Here is a 24,172-nt window from a genome sequence, read left to right on the forward strand (position 1 = left end):
ACATAAGTGTAGGCAGCAGAACAAAGTAGATGATGCACTTAGCTATTGCATAACTTTGTTAGTCACCATGAGTAATGATTCAAGCACGTCAAAGACATATATGCCGACAATAACAACTTTAAGGACGCATGGACTACATGCCAAGAAGGTTACCCATGTGACTTACATATACAAGATGGTTTCCTTTTCAAAGGGATTCAATTATGTATCCCCAAAAGCTCATTGAGGGAGCAGATTATCTAAGAGCTAAATGGATGTAGCTTTAGTGGACACTGTGCGCGGGACAAGATGTGAGCTCTTGTTGAATAACAGTACTACTAGCCGCAATTAGTATATGATGTGAGAAGAGCAGTGCAGTGCTGTCATATTTGACAGATCTCCAAGGGGCAGTCTTAGAATACAGGTCTCTACACCTTGTTATCTGTACCTGATGGCCCTTGGAAGGACATATCTATGGACTTTGTGCTAGGTCTCCTATGAGCACAGTGTGGCATGGATTCGGTGTTCATGGTGGTAGATTGTTTCTTAAAAATGGCACACTTTATCCTATGCAAGAAGACTCTCGACACGACACATGTAGCGAATCTATTCTTCAGAGATGTCGTACGGCTACACAGGGTTTCTAAGACCATTACTTTTGACTGTGATATGATGTTCGTTAGCCACTTCTGGTGGACTTCGTGGAATCAGTTCATTACACGATTTCAGTTCAACAATGCCTACCACCCAGACCAATGGGCAAACCGAAGTTATGAATCGCACGTTGGGAAACCTCTTTCGATGTATTTCAGGTGAAAAACTGAAATAGTGGGATTTAGCCTTGTCGTAAATGGAGTTTGCATTCAACGACATGGTGAACCGCTCAACAGGGAAGTCCCCCTTCCAGGTTGTTTACTGTCAAGTGTCTCTTGACACACTTGACTTGATTCCTTTGCCCAAGTTCCCAAGCATGAGCGTTGCAGCAGAACATATAGCAGACTGAATCGTGGGCATTCATGCAGAAGTGCAAGCCAAGTTTCATGCCTCGAATGACTAGGACAAGGAGCAAGCTAACAAGCATTGGAAACAAAAGGTGTTCGAGGTGGGCGACCAACTTATGGTCCACCTATGCAAGAAGAGAATTACAAGAGGGACTTATAATAAGTTAAAGGGATAAGAAAATTGAATCAGTACCAATCCTCCGAAAGATCAATGATAAATCTTATGTTGTTGATCTTTCGAATGACATGAATATCTCGCGTACTTTCAACGTCGCGGACGTGAGAGAGTATCATGAACCGAAGCAAGACGAGTTCTTTTGAAGTGGAAGGGATTGATGTAGAGTAAGTCGCTGGAAATTTCATGGCCAAGATGGACCAAAAAAGGCCCGATTGGATGCAGAAGTGTTCCATACCGTTAGAACATTAAAACAGGCATATCTCGCAAACCGGAATGAGTTATTCGATGTACTATACATGATTTTAGGGTAGGAGAAGCTACTTTAGCCAACTAACCTGGCTTTGACAAGTTCCCCAAGCCAAATTTGCGAGATTCCATCAGATTGACGGTCAAAAAATCCATTCTATTTTCGCTTTTACTATTTATAGTATGTTTTAGTTTGATTATAACTCTTCACCCTTTGAGTTTTAGGAGTTGTGTCCAACATGAAAGAGTTCTTAGAAAACTTGGGAGAATAACATGCTTAAGCCAAATAGGACACTTACTATTTTTGGTCGAAAACCATGAGGTCTAGTAGGAATCATGACCATCTATAAATAGTAAGTCATGATTTTAGGGAGTTTTAGTGGTAGTTTGATTTTGAACCTTCTTCCTAAGGTTCATATCATTATTTAAGGGATTGTAAACTCTTTTTTATAATCAATCAATTTATTTGAAAATTTTAAATTTTAATTTTAATTTCTTATTTTTCCTTATGGATTCGAGGTATCTCTTAGGAATCCAAAGAAGCTCCGTCCATTTGGAGTAGTTATCTCCTTAAGAAAGACGGCGATTGACCTCATCACGTCCTTCACTGAGTCAGAAATCCAACTTGGCAAACTCTAATAATATATCATTCGGCTCCTCATCTTCTTGGTAGACTGTAATGAAGTACCTTGAATGTAGCCTTTCAGCACGCTTGTGCAGTGGTAGATCTAACGCAAACTGTACTAGAGTTGAAAGGGAAGAGCTCAAATGTGGCATTGCCAACTTAAGGTGCTCAGTGGTGAAATCAATGGCTTCATCTAATTCATTATCTCCACGTGTGCCAAGATATGCAGCTTCGTACAAGCTTTACAATCCTTGTATGTCTTCTTTTAATGTCGTCTTAAACTCACCCTTTTCATCTTTAAACCTTTTAAATACATCTGTTCGGCAACCGACATTTTATGATGTTAACTACCTCAAGATAATATAGTAAGTTGATAGAACTTTGTGACGTTGATAATCAGTGGAAGCGGATTGGCTGGTGTACCACACACCACCGACCTGGCTGGTGTGGGTATGTGTCGTTCAAAGACGACCTCTTACGCCCGTCGAGCTACAAGGTGTACAAACGGTTCAAATGAGATCAAAGTTACATGACCCCACAATGATGTATTTATTATATCCACACCGTTCATCCATTTGGAGAGATCAGTTTAGATGATGATCCCAAAATAAACGCTATGGTGGGCCCTATAAATGTTTTTAAGGTGAGAATCATTGTCCCATTGCTATTTTTGATATGGTCCACCTGATAATTGGATAATATATTAAAACATTTATATGGCCCACCATAGCATTTATTTTCCATTCAATCCGTTCATAATGTCACACAGACCTAGGATGAAGAGGAAAAACAAATATCATATCCAAAACTTCTGTGACACCCAAAAGGGATTCAATGCTAGATGTTCAATCATTCACTTCTTTTTGCAGTGTGGTCCACTTGATCTCTGGATCTGTCTTATTTTTAGACTCAAGAGTTATGACGAGCTCTCCAAATGGACTGACAGTTTGGATATAATACAGAGCTTGTGATGCAACCCACAGAACTTGGTGATGTCAACACACCAGCCAGGTCGGTGGTGTGCGGTACACCAGCCAATCAGCTTCCATAATCAGGACTTCTAGTCAAGTAAAATTTGTACAAACATGAAAATGGTATTTGTGCACACGTGTACACGCATAGAAGAATGAAATGAGTAAATGCATACACATATATACATATCTACATAAACTCATGTATGTATACAATATTTTTAAGAATGATGAAAGTGTTAGCAAAAAAACTTACTAGATGACACATTATACCCTTGTTGCCTTAGGAGCCGAAACCAAAGAGCAGTGGCATGAAGATCATCACTAACATCATTGCCGTTAATATGGGCATCATACATCTTATGCAATGCATCTTTAATCTCTGCTTCAAAGTGATAGGCAACCCCAAGACGTTGAATTTCATTGATTAAATTCAATTCTTGTAAACAATCATTGACATCGGAGAGCATACTCTTCACTTGTTCCTTCAGTTCTTCAGCCCGTTGTTTGGTTAGTACATCAATCTCCTGTATCAGCAGCGTAACTGGTCAGATTTGACTGCAATATTAAGGAATCAACTACAACAACTAAACTAAGCAAACTCATAATATTTAATATGAAAACAAAAAAGGAGACTTCTTTCCCGTTTGCCTTTGGCGTAGGAAATGGAAGCAGGATCCACAAAAAAGCTTGTAAGCTAAGCTTGACCTCCAAGACTCACTTCAGGGCCCACGTGTTCTGTAAATGACATTCAAAACATTTATCATGTGCTCCCCTCAGGTTCACCTGGCTGCCAAATTCAAAACTCAGATTGGCCAGAGGAAACAGTTGGGATGGGTTCAACAACCAAACCATCCATCATCTATGCCCTAGGAACATCCACCTTGGAGCCCAAAAAGCAGTTAGGTCCAAAACTCAGATGCACCATGCAAAAATCAGTCCATTTCAAACCTAATGTGGGCCAGAAAACATGATTTTAAATATTTTTGGCATGATTTGAATGTTTTGGACCACCGGAGTTTTGAAATGGCCTGATTTTGTTACATCCAACTTAAGTTTTGAGGTGTGGATTGGATGTGAATAAAACATCATGGCCATGACCTAACAAAAGGTGTTGGAATATCATCTTATCCAACAAAGCTTCATACTGGATCCAGCCTCACTTGGACAGAAATGGTACTTGCCATCTCATCTGAAGAGGTTGTAACAAACCAATCACCCCACACGCTTGGGTGAAAATTTGCACATGCACGGCCAATCTCCTTTCTGCTATTCGTTTCCATCTTAATTTTTTGTAGGAATATCCTAGTAGCCAGTTTCCAAAATATGAGATATGAATGGGATTGAAGATAATATGGTGGGGTATTTATAAGAACAGGCCAGCTGTCTTTACGAAATTGGAGCGAATATGACAGCTACCAAATTCAATTCATGCACTCGCGTCATGTGATGCTAAATACATGGCTAATGTTTACATTGTTGACAAAAGCTGTCCAGATCGTATGCTCATAAGGCGACCTCCACAGTGACAAACGTCATTCTCAGATTTTGACATTTCTCTCCTAATAATATTGGAAAATCTGACTGAAAATAAAATATTAAAATATATTTACTATAATTAATAAATGATTTAAATTTTAAATAAAAATGAATTTATTTACGCAATTAAAACCTTTGCCGTGTAACACAATGCACAGAACCCACACATTCTAATCTTATTTAAGTAAAAAGGGAACTCGGACTAAGAAAAAAAACTTATTTAAAATTTTAGCTATTATTATGTAAATTGGGTGAAAAAGTGATATTTTCAAGATCCCAACCATATCTGTCACATTGTTGCTCACCAGGGTATATCTCTTCATAATTTAAAGAGGATAGTCCACATTCAATGGACATGTGCAGGGGTAATCACGAATCTTATCCAGCGACTCTATGATGAACGTCTTGGCGTGACTGTTGTTAGCAAATTCTGATGGGCGGCTGCAAAAAGTGTTCACCTTATGAGAAATGTGGGGCCGATGGGCGGCTGTAAAGAGAATTCACTTAACGAATGGCATACGTGTTAGATGAGCATGTCCTGTACAAACGTTACAAAGAAACCTCTCTCTGCAACTCTTAATCACCCACCACTAGAAGTTATTTACAAAAATTGAATATTTTCAACTTACTATGAGAGGGCCGTAAGAAGAGGTTGAAGTCTGCTGTCACATTTGTTGCATGTGCTCTGTTTCTTCATTTATTTTGCCTCTCCATCCAATCAGTACGTAGATTGATTTAGAAGTTCTGTTGTGTTATTGACGTATTAAATTTGTAAATAACAGAGTTTGTTCATACCATTAAAGTACCATCGAACAGGTGACAATGTCATTGAAATCTCTTCAGAAAAATCCAGAAAATTCATATTTTATTACAATGTTAACTATTAACAGATAATATAATAAATTTATACAACTTCGTGATGTTAGTAATCAGCGGACATCAAGCAAAAATTGCAAAATCATGCAAATGGTGTTTGTGCACATATGTGCTCGTGCATGGATGAATGAAATATCTGTAAATAGATGCACAAACATGTATACATGTCTACTGTATGCAACATTTCTAAGAATGATGAGATTGTTGGCACAAAAACTTACTCGATGACACATTATACACTTGTTGCCTTAGGAGCAAAAACCACAGAGCAACGGCATGAAGATCATCACTAACATCATTTCCGATGATATGGGCATCATACATCTTACATAATGCATCTTTAATCTCTGCTTCAAAGTGATAGGCAATCCCGAGATGTTGAATTTCATTGATTAATTTCAATTCTTGCAAAGAATCATCGACATCACAAAGCATCCTCGTCACTTGTTCCTTCAGTTTTTCAGCCAGTGGTTTGGTTAATACATCAATCTCCTGTATCAGCAGTGTAAATGGTCAGATTTCACCCTAACATTAATAAGGTATCAACTACAACAACTATAGTAGTTAATATAAAAAAGGAGACTATTTTCCTGTTTGCCTGAGGCATAAAAAATGGAGGCCAGATCCACTTAAAAGCTTGTAAGTTAAGCTTCACCACCAAAACTCACTACGGGGCCCACCTATTATGTAAATGACATTCAGACCATCTATCATGTGCTCCCCCTCAGGTTCACCTGGCTGCCAAAAACCAGTTTGATCAAGAACTTAGGTCGGCCAGTGGGATGAGTTGGGTACACCCACCAACCCATCCATCATTTATGCCTTACAAATGTCTTCCTTGTAACTCAAAAAGTAGTCAGGTTCAAAACTCACATGCACTGCATAAAAATCAGGCCATTTCGAAACTAATGTGGCCAGAAAATATGATTTTAAAGTTTTTTTGGCATGGTTTGAATGTTTTAGACCACTTGAGTTTTGTAGTAGGGTGATTTTGTTGTATCCAACCTAAGTATAGGATTCAAATGATTTTCAAGATCCAAGTAGAACATTACTGAGGTGGCGATGATGAACGGGTTAGATGTGAATAAAACCTCATGGTGACCTCACAAAAGGTGTTGTAACATAAGCTTACCATACAAAGCTGTATTCTCAATCCAGCCTCACTATGACATTAGTAGCACATTAATAAAAAAAAAAATTATATAAACCTTGGAAAGGACTGATAGTGCCTTGGGGTGGGCATCACAAAAACGCAGATGCCGAACCTATCATGTACTTAGATACAAAAAGCTAAACCTTCCTCAAGTAACCCAAGCCTACCCTAACAAAAAAGAGAAGGCCTAGGCAGGACATTAGTAGCACATACCATCCCATCCTAACAACACGCGACAAACCAATCACCCAACACACTAGGGTGATAATTTGCATGAGCTAGTACGAGCCGGAGTGGATACGGATTGCGTCCTATCTCCGGCCTTCTCTAGCCATGAAGGGGCACATCTGTGTGGGTGCCTAACTTGATGTATTTATTTATCCACTCCATCCATTCCTTTTCTCTTAACATTTTAAGGTGGGTCCCTGAAAATGAAGCATATCCAATGCTCAAGTAGACCACACTAAATAGTAAGCTTTGGTTGCATTAAATGCACAACCATTATTAAATACAAGTTGCATTAAATGCAAAAGTAGTATGTGGTGTGATCCACCTGAGCCACATCATTTTTAGAGACCCACCTTAAAATGGTATGAGAAAAGGAGTGAACCGCGTGGATAAATAGATACATCATGGTGGCCCCCACACAGATGTGCGCTTGTGGCTAGAATTGGGTAGGACACCGTCCACATTGGCCATTTCTCAAAATAAGAGCCACATGAATGAGAGAGGAGAGAGAAATGGCTGCAATAAGATTGGCAATGCTTGTACTCTACCTATGTTATGTAAGGAAAGCTATTGGTACCAATGATAACATAATGAGATATTTATAAGAATTAGGCCATATGCCTTGATATAGAGTACAATCATTGGTACTAATATCTCACAAATTGAAATGAGTTTTTCGATATATTATATATGATTTTGAGGTGGGAGAAGCTATTTAAGCCAACCAACCCAGCTATGTCAAGTTGCCCACGCTGGATTTGCAAGATTTCATCATATAAATAGTCAAGAGTCCCATTCAATTTCGTTTCTACTATAATTAGTAAAATTTAGTTCAAGAATAACTTTTGATCATTTGAGTTGTAGGAGTCGTGCCCAACATAAAAAAGGCTTTAAAAAGTTAGGACAATAATGTAGTTGGGTTAAATTGGACATTTACTATTTTTTTGCTGAAAATCATGCAATCTCAAGTAGGAAAGGAGGTTATCTATAAATAGTAAGCTTATTATTTATAATAAGTCATATTTTTAGGGTATTTAAGTTGGAATCTAAGTCTAAAGCTCCATCTTAGATTTGAGCTCATTATTTAAAGGGTTTTTTTTTTTTTTTTTTTTTTAATCATCATCAATCAAATTATTTAGAATTTATTAGGAATTATTCCTACTTTTATCCCCCATGGATTCGAGGAAGCTCTAAGAGGAGTCCAAAGATCTCCATGAATTCAAAGTAGTTATTCCCTAAGGAAGACGGTGATCGACCTCATCACATCCCTCCTGCGCTAGGCCTTCATGAAATAGTAGTGAATGCGACATGAAATAGTAGTGAATGCAACAACTAACAAATTCAACTCATGCATATGTCGAGGGAAGTGGATTGCATCCTGCCCTGGAGGATAATCTGTCGGCAGGGCTCTTTGTGGCCACTGTATGTATGGGTTTTCTCTACACAGTTCATCTATTTTTTTCATATCATTTTAGAATATACACACAACAATAAGGTGAATCCAAGGCTTAAGTGGACCACACAGTGGGGATTGAATGCCCACCATTAAAAACTTATATTTGTGTTTTCCTTTCATCCACAATTATGTAACCTTATGAATAAGTTAGATGGAAAATAAGCATCACAGTGGCTCTTAGAAAGGTTTCAACGGTGAGTTTCATTATCATTGTTATTTCTTATAGTGTAGTCCACTTGACCGTTAGACCTATCTAATTTTTAGACTCAGACCCTCAAATAATTTGAAAAGATGAATGGACGGCATGGATAAAACCAATACATCATGGTGGGCCCCACAGAGCCTCTACCTAGTTGTGATTAAGCATTTAATGCATATAGTGCATCAGGACAAGGGGTGTACATCGAGTCGAACCGAGTCGAGCTGGCCTCGGCCACTAGCTGACCTCAGCTCGAACTCGGCTCAGCTTGGTCCTCGAGCCTGACTGGCCAGCTTGGCTTAGTTCGGTCAGCAGCTCGGGCCAGTCCGAGCCGAGTTCGAGCCGAGTTGGCCATTGCAGCATTTTCACAAACACTTAGACTGCATCTTCAAAATCTCACTGTATTTGAGACAACAGCATTGGTTTTACAGGTATTTTATCAAACACCTTCTAAGCAACATAAAAATCAAGAAAAAAAGAGTGTTAGTTTCATATACATACCTTCTTTGCCACCAGCCACACTTCTTTGAGTCATTTCATCAAACACTTGGTGAGCAACATCAATATCAAAGTATATTCACGTGGAGAATTTAAAAAGGATAGTCCACATTCAATGGACATGAGCAGGGGCAATGACGAATCTTATCCAGCGACTCTATGATGAACGTCTTGGGGTGATTGTTGTTAACAAATTCTGATGGGCGGCTGCATAAGGTGTTCACCTTATGAGAAATGCGGGGCTGATGGGCGGCTGTAAACAGAATTCACTTAACGAATGGCATACGTGTTAGATGAGCATGTCCTTTACAAACGTTACAAGGAAACCTCTCTCTGCAACTCATAATCACCCACCACTAAAAGTTATTAACACAAATGGAATATTTTCAACTTACTATGAGAGGGCCGTAAGAAGAGGTTGAAGTCTGCTGTCACATTTGTTGCATGTGCTCTGTTTCTTGGTTTATTTTGCCTCTCCATCCAATCAATACGTAGATTGATTTAGAAGTTCTGTTGTGTTATTGATGTATTAAATTTGTAAATAACAGAGTTTGTTCATAACATTAAAGTACCATCGAACAGGTGACAATGTCATTGAAATCTCTTCAGAAAAATCCAGAAAATTCATATTTTATTACAATGTTAACTATTAACAGATAATATAATAAATTTATACAACTTCGTGATGTTAGTAATCAGCGGACATCAAGCAAAAATTGCACAATCATGCAAATGGTGTTTGTGCACATATGTGCTCGTGCATGGATGAATGGAATATCTGTAAATAGATGCATAAACATATATACATGTCTACTGTATGCAACATTTCTAAGAATGATGAGATTGTTGGCACAAAAACTTACTCGATGACACATTATACACTTGTTGCCTTGGGAGCAAAAACCACAGAGCAACGTCATGAAATCATCACTAACATCATTTCCGATGATATGGGCATCATACATCTTACATAATGCATCTTTAATCTCTGCTTCAAAGTGATAGGCAAACCCGAGATGTTGAATTTCATTGATTAATTTCAATTCTTGCAAAGAATCAATGACATCACAAAGCATCCTCGTCACTTGTTCCTTCAGTTTTTCAGCCTGTGGTTTGGTTAATACATCAATCTCCTGTATCAGCAGTGTAAATGGTCAGATTTCACCCTAACATTAATAAGGTATCAACTACAACACCTATAGTAGTCATATTATTTAATATAAAAAAGGAGACTATTTTCCTGTTTGCCAGCGGCATTTAAAATGGAGGCCAGATCCACTTAAAAGCTTGTAAGTTAAGCTTCACCACCAAAACTGGGCCCACCTATTATGTAAATGACATTCAGACCATCTATCATGTGCTCTCCCTCAGGTTCACCTGGCTGCCAAAAACTAGTTGATCAAAAACTTAGGTCGGCCAGTGGAAACAGTTGGGATGAGTTGGGCACACCCACCAACCCATCCATCATTTATGCCTTCGAAATGTCTTCCTTGTAACTCGAAAAGTAGTCAGGTTTAAAACTCACATCCACTACATAAAAATCAGGCCATTTCGAAAGTAATGTGGCCAGAAAATATGATTTTAAAGTTTTTTGGCATGGTTTGAATGTTTTAAACCACTTGAGTTTTATGGTGGGCTGATTTTGTTGTATCCAACCTAAGTACAGGATTCAAATGATTTTTGAGATCCAAGTGGGGGTGGAGATGATGAACGGGTTAGATGTGAATAAAACCTCATAGTGACCTCACAAAAGGTGTTGTAACATAAGCGTACTCTACAAAGCTTTATACCGGATCCATTCTCACTATGACTGTAGTAGTACATGCCATCCCATCCAGAGAACAGGTAACAAACCAATCACCCTACACGTTAGGGCCTGTTTAGCCGGTCGGATTGGAAGGGATTGGAAGTTAAATCCCGGTATTGGCCGGGCGTGCCAAAAAGAGTCGGTGATCCGATCCCAATCCCATGGATCTTAAGACAATCCACTGACAACACCATCATTACCTTTAAATCCCATCCAATCCACCCTAATCCGTTTAAATTTGCCTGGGACGTGTTTGGTTCGAGGGATTGGAAGGGATGGGAAAGTTTAATCCCGTGATTGGCCGGGTATGCCAAACAGACTGGATAAAGCAATCCAGGGATACAGCAATGGATCTCAAGACAATCCACTGGCAGCACCATCATCACCTAGAAATCCATGCCATCCACCCTACTACGATTCAATCCCTTCCAATCCACCGGGCCAAACGGACGTCCTTTCTCCGCCCTTCTCTAGCCTTGAACGGGTACATCTGTGTGAGTGCTGATGTTTTTATTTATCCACTCCATTCATTCCTTTTTTTCAAAACATTTTAAGGTAGGTCCCCAAAAATGAAGCATATCCAACGCTCAAGTAGACCACACTAAAGGGTAAGCTTTGGTTGTATTATATGCACAACCAATATTAAATACAAGTTGCATTAAATGCAAAAGTAGTATGTGGTGCCATCCACCTGAGCTGCCTCATTTTTTGGGACCCACCTTAAAATAATGGGAGAAAAAGAGTGAATGGAGACAGATACATTGTGGTGGCCCCACACAGATGTGCGCTTGTGGTTAGAGATTGGGCAGGACACAACCCACGTGACTGAGAGAGGAAAGAGAAATGGCGGCAATGAGACTGGCAATGATCGTACTCTACCCATGTGGTGTACGGAAAGCTATTGGTACCAATGATTGTACTCTGCCCATGTGGTGTAAGGAAAGCTATTGATACCAATGCTAACATAGTGAGATATTTAAAAAAATTAGGCCAATGCCAAGATATGGAGTGGGTGGAGACACTTTCACGGTAAAGATAAACGCGAGAAGGCTTGACAGGAGGTGGAAATCTTCCAAACCATCGGGACCTTAAATTGACTATATCTCACAAATTAAAATGAGTCGTTGGATGTATTATATATGATTTTAAGGGTGGGAGAAGCTATTTAAGCCAACCAACCCCAGTATGTCAAGTTGCCCACACCGGATTTGTGAGATTTCATTGTATAAATAGTCAAGAGTCCCATTCAATTTCATTTCCTCTATAATTAGTAAAATTTAGTTGAAGCATAACTTTTGATCATTTGAGTTGTAGGAGTTTGCCCAACATAGAAAAGGCTTTAAAAAGTTAGGACAATATCATAGTTGGGCCAAATTGGACATTTGCTATTTTTTTTTTGTTAAAAATCATATAATCTAGTAGGAATGGAGGTTATCTATTAATAGTAAGCTGATTATTTATAATGAGTCACATTTTTAGGGTATTTAAGTTGAAGTCTAAATGTAAAGCTCCATCCTATATTTGAGCTCATTATTTAAAAGGTTATAATTATGTTTCTTTTTTATCATCAATCAAATTATTTAAAATTTATTAAGAATTATTTAAGCTTATATCCCCTGTGGATTTGAGGAGGCTCCATGAGGTATCCAAAGAGCTCCATGATAGAAGTAGTTATTCCCTAAGAAAGACGGTGATCAACCTCATCACGTCCCTTCCTGTGCTAGGCCTTCGTGAAATAGTAGTGAATGTGACGCACTACTACATTCAACTCATGCATATGTCAAGGGAAGTGGATTGTATCCTTCCCTTGAGGATAATATGTCGGCAGGCTCGAGGATGATCTGTCGGCAGGGCTCTTTGTGGCCACTATGATGTATGGGTTTTCTCTACACAGTTCATCCATTTCATCCACAGTTCATCTTAAATAGTAGTGAATACAACAGCTACCAAATTTAACTCATGCATATGCCAAGGGAAGTGGATTGCATCCTGCCCTCGAGGATAATCTGTCGGCAGGGCTCTTTGTGGCCGCTGTGATGTACGGGTTTTCTCTATACAGTTAATCTTCTTTTTTTTCATATCATTTTAGAATATACACACAACAATGAGGTGAATCCAAGGCTCAAGTGGACCACACAGTGTACCATTAAAAACTTATATTTGTGTTTTCCTTTCATCCACAATTTTATGACCTTGTCAATAAGTTAGATGGAAAATAAGCATCACAGTAGCTCTTAGAAAGGTTTCAACAGTGTGTTTTATTATCATTACTATTTCTTATGGTGCGGTCCACTTGAGCATTAGACCTACCTATTTTTTAGACTCATACCCTCAAATAATCTGAAAAGATGAATGGATGGTATGGATAAAACCAATACATCATGGTGGCCCCACAGACCCTCTGCCTGGATGCAATTAAGCATTTAATGCATACAGCGCAGCAGGACATAATCTGATTCCATTTCACAGGGTCCAAATGCAAGAAGCAGATTGGCCCGTGTACCACACGCCACCGACCTGGCTGGTTCGTTGATATCACTAAGTTTTGTGGGTCTCATCATGAGGTACGTGTTATATCCAAACAGTGTCCATTTGGCAAGCTGGTCATAAAGCTATATCCAAAAAATAAAATAGAGCCAAATATCAAGTGGACCACATTGAAAAAACAGTAGAAGATTGAGCATCTACAATTAAAACCCTTTTGGGTGTTATAGAAGTTTTGGATGAATATAATATTTATTTTTCATCTTCATCTAAGTCCATGTGACCTTGTATACATATTGGATGGAAAATGCACGTTAGGTTGAGCCTACAAATATTTTTTATAGAGGTAATAATTGTCCCCACTACTATTCATGGTGTGATCCACTGGAGATTTGGATATGACTCAGATCATGCTCTTGCTCTAAAATGATCTCTTCAAATGAATAAAGGTTGTGTATATAATAAATACATCATTGTGGGCCACGTCACTTTTATATCCTTTGAACCGTTCCTACAGCTAGGAGATTAGCACTAGTCTATTGACGGCACGTACTCACACTAGCCAGGTCAGTAGTGTGTGGTACACCGGCAAATTTGCTTTCCCTAATACATGGCTAGTGTTTATGTTGTTGACAAAAGCTCTTCACACGTCTTCTCATGAGGTGACTACTCCAGTGACAAATATCACCTCAGCATTTCATGGGAGGTTTTCAAATTTCCATATTTCTCCCTAGTATAATATCAGAAAATCTGGCTGAAAATAAAATATTAATACATATTTACTAAAAATTAATAAATAATTTAAAATTTAGGTAAAAATGAATTAATTTACCCAATTAAACTGAAAATATAATATTAATACATATTTACTATAAATTAATAAATAATTTAAAATTTAGGTAAAAATGAATTAGTTTACCAAATTAAACCTTTGCAGTGTAACAAAATAGGGTTGATTGAATGCCACGATTAAAAACATACCAAGGTGCATCGGAATACCCACCATGATGTTTACTTGACATCCAACCTACTAATAAGGACACAAAGACCGGGATGGAGGAAGAAGACAAATATCAGCTTGATCCAAAACTTGTGTAGCCTAAAGAAAGTTTTTAATGTTGTGCATTTGCAGTGTGGTCCAGCATTTGTAGTGTGGTCCACCTAAGATTTGGATCTGCCTCATTTTTGGGCTCATACTCTAAAATGAACTGAAAATTTAAATGGACGGCATGGATTAAACATGTATATCATAGTAGGGCCTAAAGTGCACCCACCAGTAATGAGTGGGATTACATAAGTTTAGCATCAAGATTATACGTGTGCCTACAGTTTATCCGAGAGGTAATCACTCCATGAAGTGCTTGGACATCCCATAAACATAATGGGAATTGAGCTCAACAACTACCATTGAAACCTTTTCAGGGATCACCTAAATGTTTATTTTACATCTAAGTTGTTCATACGGTCACATAAGCATGAACGGAGGAAAAACACGAATACCAGCTTGATACAAGGCTTCTTAGGTTCTAAGGAATTTTCAACAGTAGATGTCAAATTCCCCCTGTTTCCAGTGATGTAGTCTACCTGTATTTGACTCATTTTTTTAATCATGCCTTAAAATGATTTAGGAAAATGGATGAACGGTATGGATCTAACGCATATATCATTCCACACATCAAAACATCTGGCTTTGCTTCTCTATATTCGGATTGGGTACTGCTAATGGGAGTTGATTAGGTGTGGCCTGGCCTCAGCCAAGACGGTATGGCCCTTACCTTGGGGCTTATCTTAATGTATGTATTGTATATCCCCTCTGTATATATGTTTTTACGTATCATTTCAGTGCATTACCCTACAAATGAAGATGATCCAAATCTAAAGATCATATTATAAGAAACAGTGGTAGTTGAACATTCAACCATTAAAAACTTCCTATGACCTTCAGTAATGTTTCCATAATGTTTATCATAAGCCAAAACTTTTGTGCCCACAAAAAGATTTTAAAGGTAAATCACTGCAGTTTCCTTAGGTATGGTCCACCTTAGATTTTTATCTGCTTTACTTTTGGGCTCATACCTTAAAATAATCTAGAAAACAGATGAACGGCATGGATATATAATATATATACATCAAGGTGGGGCCCACAGTAAGAGCCACACCATCTTGGGTGAGGCAGGGCCACACCTAATCCGCTCCCACTGGTAACTTAATTTTAGGTATCCATTTTGGACGCGGTTTGGGTGGTGATCCTACTGCTGTCAAAGCAACGTGGCCACACCATGATATACGTGTTTTATCCATGCCGTCCATCTATTTTTGCAGCTCCATTTAAGACATGAGCCCAAAAATGAGACAGATCTAAATCTCAAGTGGACCACTCCAGCCGGAAACAATAATGATTTAACTCCCGCCATTAAAAACTTCCTAGGGCCTATTGTAATGTTTATTTGTCATCCAACCTATTGATTAGGTCGGATAACCCAAGATAAAGGGAAAACATGAATATTAGCTTGATTCAAAACTTATGTGACTGGCAAAAAGATTTCAACTTTAAACAATTCGATGCCGTTTGTTTCGTGTGGTGTGGTCCACTTGGTTTTTAATCTTCATCATTTTGATGAGCTCATGTAGGCATGGATAATGTATTTTATCAACACCATCCATCCATTCTGCCAACTCATTTTAAGTTATGATCTCAAAATTGAACGATATCCAAAACTCAAGTGAAGCAGTGGGGATTGAATGCCTACTATTGAAAACTTCTTGGGCACATAAGGTGTATTTTTTTTTACACACGCACGGACAGCCCACACACTCACGCTAGTGGAATTTCACCACCTATGGATACCCGAACCCTTGACCGGGTGTTGAAACTCCTGTGAATCTACCACCCAAGCAAGAGTAAGGATCCATGGCAGGTTGGATAGCAAATAGACAGCATGGCGCCAGGCCCTAGGAAGGTTTAAACGGTGGACGGCATTTTCCCCACTGCTTTCTTTAGTGTGGTCCACTTGAACTTTGGCCTCTAAAATTTTTTTGCAAAATGGATGGTATGGATATAACGAATATCATGGTGAGCCCACAAGTCTGCCACGTCAGCACGTGTTGCTATGTTCTATATTACTCAATCGGGGTGGATTGCCTGTTTTGAAAGCTTACAGAGGATTGTGGTCCGCAGAGTCCAAAGAGATGTCTGTGACAAATCTACTCCGTGCATCTGTTTTGAAATACCACGATACTAAAAATCCGGAAGATCTAATATTCAGGTGGGCCACACCAACAAAACAATGGGAACAGCAATGTCAACTTGTAAAATCTTCCTAGAGCTGACCATGATGTTTATATGCCATCCATACCGTTCATAAAATTATTACCACTTATATAAAGTGTAGGAAACAATATCATCCTGATACCAAACTTCTATCACCATCAGGCATTCAATCCCCACTGTTTATTACCACTTATATAAAGTGTAGGAAACAATATCATCCTGATACCAAACTTCTGTCACCGTCAGGCATTCAATCCCCACTGTTTCGCGTGGCATGGCCCATATAAGTTTTGTATGTGGCTGATTTTTAAAATCCCGCACTACTGTGGTCTTTCAATACAGATGGATGGAGTGAATTTGTGTCATATACATCTCCGTGGAACCCACACAGCTCTCGGTCACAGGCAACCATGGTTTGGGCAGAAGTTGAGGAACCATTCAATGAAAATTTATACCTAATTTTGCTTTTATCATTAATCAAGTTATTTTGAATTTGTTAGGAATTATTCTTACTTTTATCGCTCTTGAATTTGAGGAAGCTCTACGAGGAGTCTAGAGACCTACGTGGATTTGGAGTAGATATTCTCCGATGAAGGTGGTGATCGACCTCATCACATCCCTCTCTGTGCGTCTTAATGAACTTAATGGGAGTAAAAACCACAGCTACCAAATTCAACCCATGCATATGTCGAGGGAAATGGATTGTGTCCCGCCTTGAAGATAATTTGTCGGTAGGGCTGTGTGGCCACTGTGATGTACGGGTTTTCTCTACATTGTCCGTCTATTTTTCCATATCATTTTAGGATATAAACATGACAATAAGGCAAATCCAAGGCTCAAGTGGTAGGTGTTCGATTTCCATTGTTTCCTGTGGTGTGGTCCACTTGAGTTTTGGATTTGCCCATAAATATCAGCTCGATTCAAAACTTTTAACGACCCTAAGAAGTTTTTAATGGTAGGTGTTCGAGTTCCATTGTTTCCTGTGGTGTGGTCCACTTGAGTTTTGGATTTGCCTCATTTTTTTGCCCATGCCATAAATTCGAATGGCATGTCAAATGAGCGGTGTGGATAAGTAACATACATCTAGATTGGCCCCACATTGATGCTGTAAAATTTTCAGTTTAAGTGTTAAAAAAGTAAGTTGTCACAGCTGCATTGGGAAAGATGTGATAATTACCTAGGTAAATAATTATTACCCATTTACATGGTAATTACACTTGAGCTGAAAAATCAAACAGCCCTAAGGGCTTATTTGATTTTTCAATTGACCGATAAATAGCGTGTAAACATGTAATAATTATTTCCCTGTATTTACCTCACTCACTCTTTCTAATGTTTGATTTGATCACATGCTTTTTTACACAAAAATCGACAATGCCACAACATATTTATGGGTCCCATCGTGATGCATATCGCTTATCCAGAGCGTTCATCTATTATGCATAATGAATTTATGGCATGGGCTAGAAAAGGAGGCATATCCAAAGCTCAAGTGGACCACGCCACGTGAAAAAGGGAATCGAACACTTACCATTAAAAATCTCTTAGGGCCACTATTTAGTTTGGTGTGGGCCATTTGAGTGTTGGATCTACCTCATTTTTTGACTCATGCCTAAATATATTGTGGTAAAACAGATAGACAGAATGGATGTATTATATACATTACCTTTGGGTCCACAAATTTAAATTAACTCTCTTTAACCGATTTCCAAGGTAGAAAGTTCATGGATTTTCAAACGCGTTTCAAGGGTATTTACACATGCTTTGAAAAAACAAACATGCCCTAAAGGTAAATAGCAACTGTTTCCTAAGGTATGGTCCACATTAGATTTGGATTTGCTTTAGTCTTGGGCTCATATCTTAAAATAATCTGGAAAAAGATGGACCGCATGGATATGCAATATATACATCAAGGTGATCCCAGACACCTTGTGTGAGGCCGGGCTACACTTGGGGCTATTTGATTTTTAAATTCCCTGGTAAATACAGAGATATACATCCGTTTTACGTACCTTGTTTGAAATTAGTAGGGAATTGCATCTTGAAAAGCGGTCCATACAGTACCTTTTATTACTGATTTAAATATATGGGCCCCACCATGATATATGTGAGTTATCCACACCATCCGTCCTTTTAAAAAATATATTTTAAGACATGAACCCAAAAATGAGGAAAATCAAAAGCTCAAGTGGACCATACCTTAGGGAACAATGATTATTAAGACGTCAATGGTTGAACGTTGTTTTCTCCCTAGGGCCCACATTGATGTTTATTTGTCATCCAACCTGTTCATAAGGTCACACAGTCATGGATAAAGGGAAAACAAAAATATCAGTTAGATCCAAAACTTTTGGAGTCCTTGAGAAGCTTTCAATGGTAGGAGTTCTATTTCCATTGTTTCTTGTATCGTGGTCCACCTGATCTTTGGATCTGCCTCATTTTCTGGTGAATGCCATAAAATGAGTTGGCTAAAGGGATGGACGGTGTGGATAAGACACACACATTATGGTGGGCCTCATAATTTAATATTTTTCTCCTCAGTTGGCGTGAGGAGTGCTATAAATGAAAGCTGGCGGTCAATGTCACCTTGGAAATCCAGCCAGAAATATGTAGGTAAATAATTATTACCCATTTACCTTGAATTCCTGTGTAATTAGAAAATCAAACAGGCCCTTAATCTGCTCCCACTGCCAACTTAATCTTAGGGCATCCATTTTGGACGCGGTTTGGGTCGTGATCCCACAGTTGTCAAAGCTACATGGCCCCACAATGATGTACATGTTTTATCCATGCCGTCCATTTATTTTGACAGCTCCGTTTAGGGCATGAGCCCAAAAATGAGGCAGATCTAAATCTTCAATGGACCACTCCAATTGGAAACGGTAATGATTTAACTCCCACCATTAAAAACTTCCTAGAGCCCACTGGAGTGTTTATTTTCCTTCCAACCTATTGATTAGGTCAGATAACTCTAGAGAAAGGGAAAACACCAATATCAGCTTGATTCAAAACTTATGTGGCTGGCAAACAGGTTTCTACCTTAACAATTCGATCCCTATTGTTTCCAGTGACGTGGTCCACTTGGGCTTTTAATCTTCATCATTTTTGTGCTCATGCAGGCATGGATAAGATACATAGCAATGGAGCTCAAAGAGCTTTGACACCAACTAGATAGCCGGTGTTGGGCTCACCAAACTGGGACCCAGCTTGTTGCAAGTAATTTGCCATACTGACCTACAACTCGGTGCAAGGGCTCTTTGAGACCTACTGTGATGCATGTGTTTTTTCAACACCATCCACCCATTTTTCAACTCATTCTAGGGTATGATCCCAAAATTGAAGGATATCCAAAGCTCAACTGGGCCACACCACAGAAAGCAGTGGGGATTGAACGCCTGACATTGAAAACTTCTTGGGGCACATAAGTTTGGATCAGATTGATATTTATGTTTTTCCTTCATCCATGTATTTATGACCTTATGAATAGGTTGGATGGTTAAACGGTGGACATCATTGTCCCCACTGCTTTTTTTGGTGTGGTCCACTTGAACTCTCCTCCTAAAATGATCTTGCAAAATGAACGGTTTGGATATAACACATATCATGGTGAGCCCATGGAAGTCTGCCACGTCAGCACATGTTGCTATGTTCTATATTACTCAATCGGAGTCGAGGCAGATAGGGGGGGGACCATGTAGGGCTGTGGGGTCCACAGAGATGTCTGTGACAAATCTACCCCATGCATCTGTTTTGAAATACCACAATAGGGAAGGATTCTAAACAGTATTCACTTAACCAATGGCGTACATGTTAGGTGAGCATGTCCTTTACAAACGTTACAAAGAAATCTCTATGACAGCTACCAAATTCAACACATGAAGCTAATGTTTATGTTGTTGACAAAAGCTGTCCAGATCGTATGTACATAAGGCGACCTCAACAGTGACAAACGTCATTCTCAGATTTCGACATTTTTCTCCTAATAATATTGGAAAATCTGACTGAAAATAAAATATTAAAATATATTTACTATAATTAATAAATTATTTAAAATTTAAATAAAAATGAATTTATTTACACAATTAAAACCTTTGGGGTGTAACACAATGCACGGAACCCACACATTCTAATCTTATTCAAGTAAAGGGAACTCGGACTTAAAAAAAAAAAAAAAAAAAAACTTGTTTAAAATTTTAGCTATTGTTATGTAAATGGGGTGAAAACGTGATATTTTCAAGATCCCACCCATATCTGTCACATTGTTGCTCACCAGGGTATATCTCTTCATAATTTAAAGAGGATAGTCCACATTCAATGGACATGTGCAGGGGTAATCACGAATCTTATCCAGCGACTCTATGATGAACGTCTTGGCGTGATTGTTGTTAGCAAATTCTGATGGGCGGCTGCAAAAAGTGTTCACCTTATGAGAAATGTGAGGCCGATGGGCGGCTGTAAAGAGAATTCACTTAACGAATGGCATACGTGTTAGATGAGCATGTCCTGTACAAACGTTACAAAGAAACCTCTCTCTGCAACTCTTAATCACCCACCACTAGAAGTTATTTACAAAATTGGAATATTTTCAACTTACTATGAGAGGGCCGTAAGAAGAGGTTGAAGTCTGCTGTCACATTTGTTGCATGTGCTCTGTTTCTTCATTTATTTTGCCTCTCCATCCAATCAGTACGTAGATTGATTTAGAAGTTCTGTTGTGTTATTGATGTATTAAATTTGTAAATAACAGAGTTTGTTCATACCATTAAAGTACCATCGAACAGGTGACAATGTCATTGAAATCTCTTCAGAAAAATCCAGAAAATTCATATTTTATTACAATGTTTACCATTAACAGGTAATATAATAAATTTATAGAACTTTGTGATGTTAGTAATCAGCGGACATCAAGCAAAAATTGCACAATCATGCAAATGGTGTTTGTGCACATATGTGCTCGTGCATAGATGAATGAAATATCTGTAAATAGATGCACAAACATATATACATGTCTACTGCATGCAACATTTCTAAGAATGAGGAGATTGTTGGCACAAAAACTTACCCGATGACACATTATAGACTTGTTGCCTTAGGAGCATAAACCACAGAGCAACGGCATGAAGATCATCACTAACATCATTTCCGATGATATGGGCATCATACATCTTACATAATGCATCTTTAATCTCTGCTTCAAAGTGATAGGCAATCCCGAGATGTTGAATTTCATTGATTAATTTCAATTCTTGCAAAGAATCATCGACATCACAAAGCATCCTCGTCACTTGTTCCTTCAGTTTTTCAGCCAGTGGTTTGGTTAATACATCAGTCTCCTGTATCAGCAGTGTAAATGGTCAGATTTCACCCTAACATTAATAAGGTATCAACTACAACAACTATAGTAGTTATTTAATATAAAAAAGGAGACTATTTTCCTGTTTGCCTGAGGCATAAAAAATGGAGGCCAGATCCACTTAAAAGCTTGTAAGTTAAGCTTCACCACCAAAACTCACTACGGGGCCCACCTATTATGTAAATGACATTCAGACCATCTATCATGTGCTCCCCCTCATGTTCACCTGGCTGCCAAAAACCAGTTTGATCAAAAACTTAGGTCGGCCAGTGGAAACAGTTGGGATGAGTTGGGTACACCCACCAACCCATCCATCATTTATGCCTTAGAAATGTCTTCCTTGCAACTCAAAAAGTAGTCAGGTTCAAAACTCACATGCACTACATAAAAATCAGGCCATTTCGAAACTAATGTGGCCAGAAAATATGATTTTTAAAGTTTTTTGGCATGGTTTGAATGTTTTAGACCACTTGAGTTTTGTAGTGGGCTGATTTTGATGTATCCAACCTAAGTATAGGATTCAAATGATTTTCAAGATCCAAGTAGAACATTACTGAGGTGGAGATGATGAACGGGTTAGATGTGAATAAAACCTCATGGTGACCTCACAGAAGGTGTTGTAACATAAGCTTACTATACAAAGCTGTATACTGAATCCAGCCTCACTATGACATTAGTAGTACATTAATATATATGTGTGTGTGTGTGAGAGAGAGAGAGAGAGAGAGATAATTTGCATGAGCTAGTACGAGCCGGAGTGGATATGGATTGCGTCCTATCTCCGCCCTTCTCTAGCCATGAAGGGGCACTTCTGTGTGGGTCCCTATCTTGATGTATTTATTTATCCACTCCATCCATTCCTTTTCTCTTAACATTTTAAGGTGGGTCCCTGAAAATGAAGCATATCCAACGCTCAAGTAGACCACACTAAATAGTAAGCTTTGGTTGCATTAAAAGCACAACCATTATTAAATACAACTTGCATTAAATGCAAAAGTAGTATGTGGTGTGATCCACCTGGGCCGCCTCATTTTTAGAGACCCACCTTAAAATAGTATCAGAAAAGGAGTGAATGGCGTGGATAAACAGATACATCATGGTGGCCCCCACACAGATGTGCGCTTGTGGCTAGAGATTGTGTAGGACACTGTCCACATTGGCCATTTCTCAAAATAAGAGCCACATGATTGAGAGAGGCGAGAGAAATGGCTGCAATAAGATTGGCAATGATTGTACTCTACCTATGTTATGTAAGGAAAGCTATTGATACCAATGATAACACAATGAGATATTTATAAGAATTAGGCCATATGCCTTGATTATACTAGTGATGGCATGGATAAACAGATACATCATGGTGGCCCCCACACAAATGTGGGCTTGTGGCTAAAGATTGGGTAGGACACAGTCCACATTTGCCATTTCTCAAAAAAAGAGCCACATGAATGAGAGATGAGAGAGAAATGGCTGCAATAAGATTGGCAATGATTGTATTCTACCTATGTTATGTAAGGAAAGCTATTGGTACCAATGATAACATAGTGAGATATTTATAAGAATTAGGTCGTATGCCTTGATTGTACCAATGATGGTGTGGATAAACAGATACATCATGATGGCCCCCACATAGATGTGGGCTTGTGGCTAGAGATTGGGTAGGACACAGTCCACATTGGCCATTTCTCAAAATAAGAGCCACATGAATGAGAGAGGAGAGAGAAATGGCTACAATAAGATTGGCCATGATTGTAATCTACCTATGTTATGTAAGGAAAGCTATTGGTACCAATGATAACATAGTGAGATATTTATAAGAATTAGGCCGTACGCCTTGATTGTACCAATGATGGCGTGGATAAACAGATACATCATGGTGGCCCCCACACAGATGTGCGCTTGTGGCTAGAGATTGGGTAGGACACAGTCCACATTGGCCATTTCTCAAAATAAGAGCCACATGAATGAGAGAGGAGAGAGAAATGGCTACAATAAGATTGGCAATGATTGTACTCTACCTATGTTATGTAAGGAAAGCTATTGGTACCAATGATAACATAGTGAGATATTTATAAGAATTAGGCCATATACGTTGATATGGAGTACAATCATTGGTACCAATATCTCACAAATTGAAATGAGTTTTTCAACATATTATATATGATTTTGAGGAGGGAGGAGCTATTTAAGCCAACCAACCCCGCTATGTCAAGTTACCCACGCCGGATTTGCAAGATTTCATCATATAAATAGTCAAGAGTCTCATTCAATTTCGTTTCTACTATAATTAGTAAAATTTAGTTCAAGAATA

At 38.6% G+C, this 24,172-nt stretch overlaps 2 protein-coding genes across 12 annotated transcripts in view; one reads left to right on the plus strand and one right to left on the minus strand.

Annotated features, from left to right (window-relative positions):
- Nucleotides 1-4,343, minus strand: part of LOC131221670 (sesquiterpene synthase TPS2-like) — a 33,643-nt gene extending 29,300 nt beyond the window's left edge. For both annotated transcript variants that reach the window (XM_058216965.1, XM_058216964.1), the window contains exons 1-2: nucleotides 4,185-4,343; nucleotides 3,257-3,524 (exon numbers count right to left, since the gene is read on the minus strand). In XM_058216965.1, the coding sequence (XP_058072948.1) occupies nucleotides 3,257-3,524; nucleotides 4,185-4,283 (367 nt within the window). In that variant the 5' untranslated portion in view covers nucleotides 4,284-4,343. The remainder of the gene's footprint in view (nucleotides 1-3,256; nucleotides 3,525-4,184) is intronic.
- Nucleotides 1-24,172, plus strand: part of LOC131221672 (putative recombination initiation defects 3) — an 88,759-nt gene that overhangs the window by 44,627 nt on the left and 19,960 nt on the right. The gene's annotated exons all lie outside the window — the stretch shown is intronic.

Source organism: Magnolia sinica, chromosome 12 (genome assembly GCF_029962835.1).
Source record: "Magnolia sinica isolate HGM2019 chromosome 12, MsV1, whole genome shotgun sequence".
In the NCBI taxonomy this organism is placed as follows: domain Eukaryota; kingdom Viridiplantae; phylum Streptophyta; class Magnoliopsida; order Magnoliales; family Magnoliaceae; genus Magnolia; species Magnolia sinica.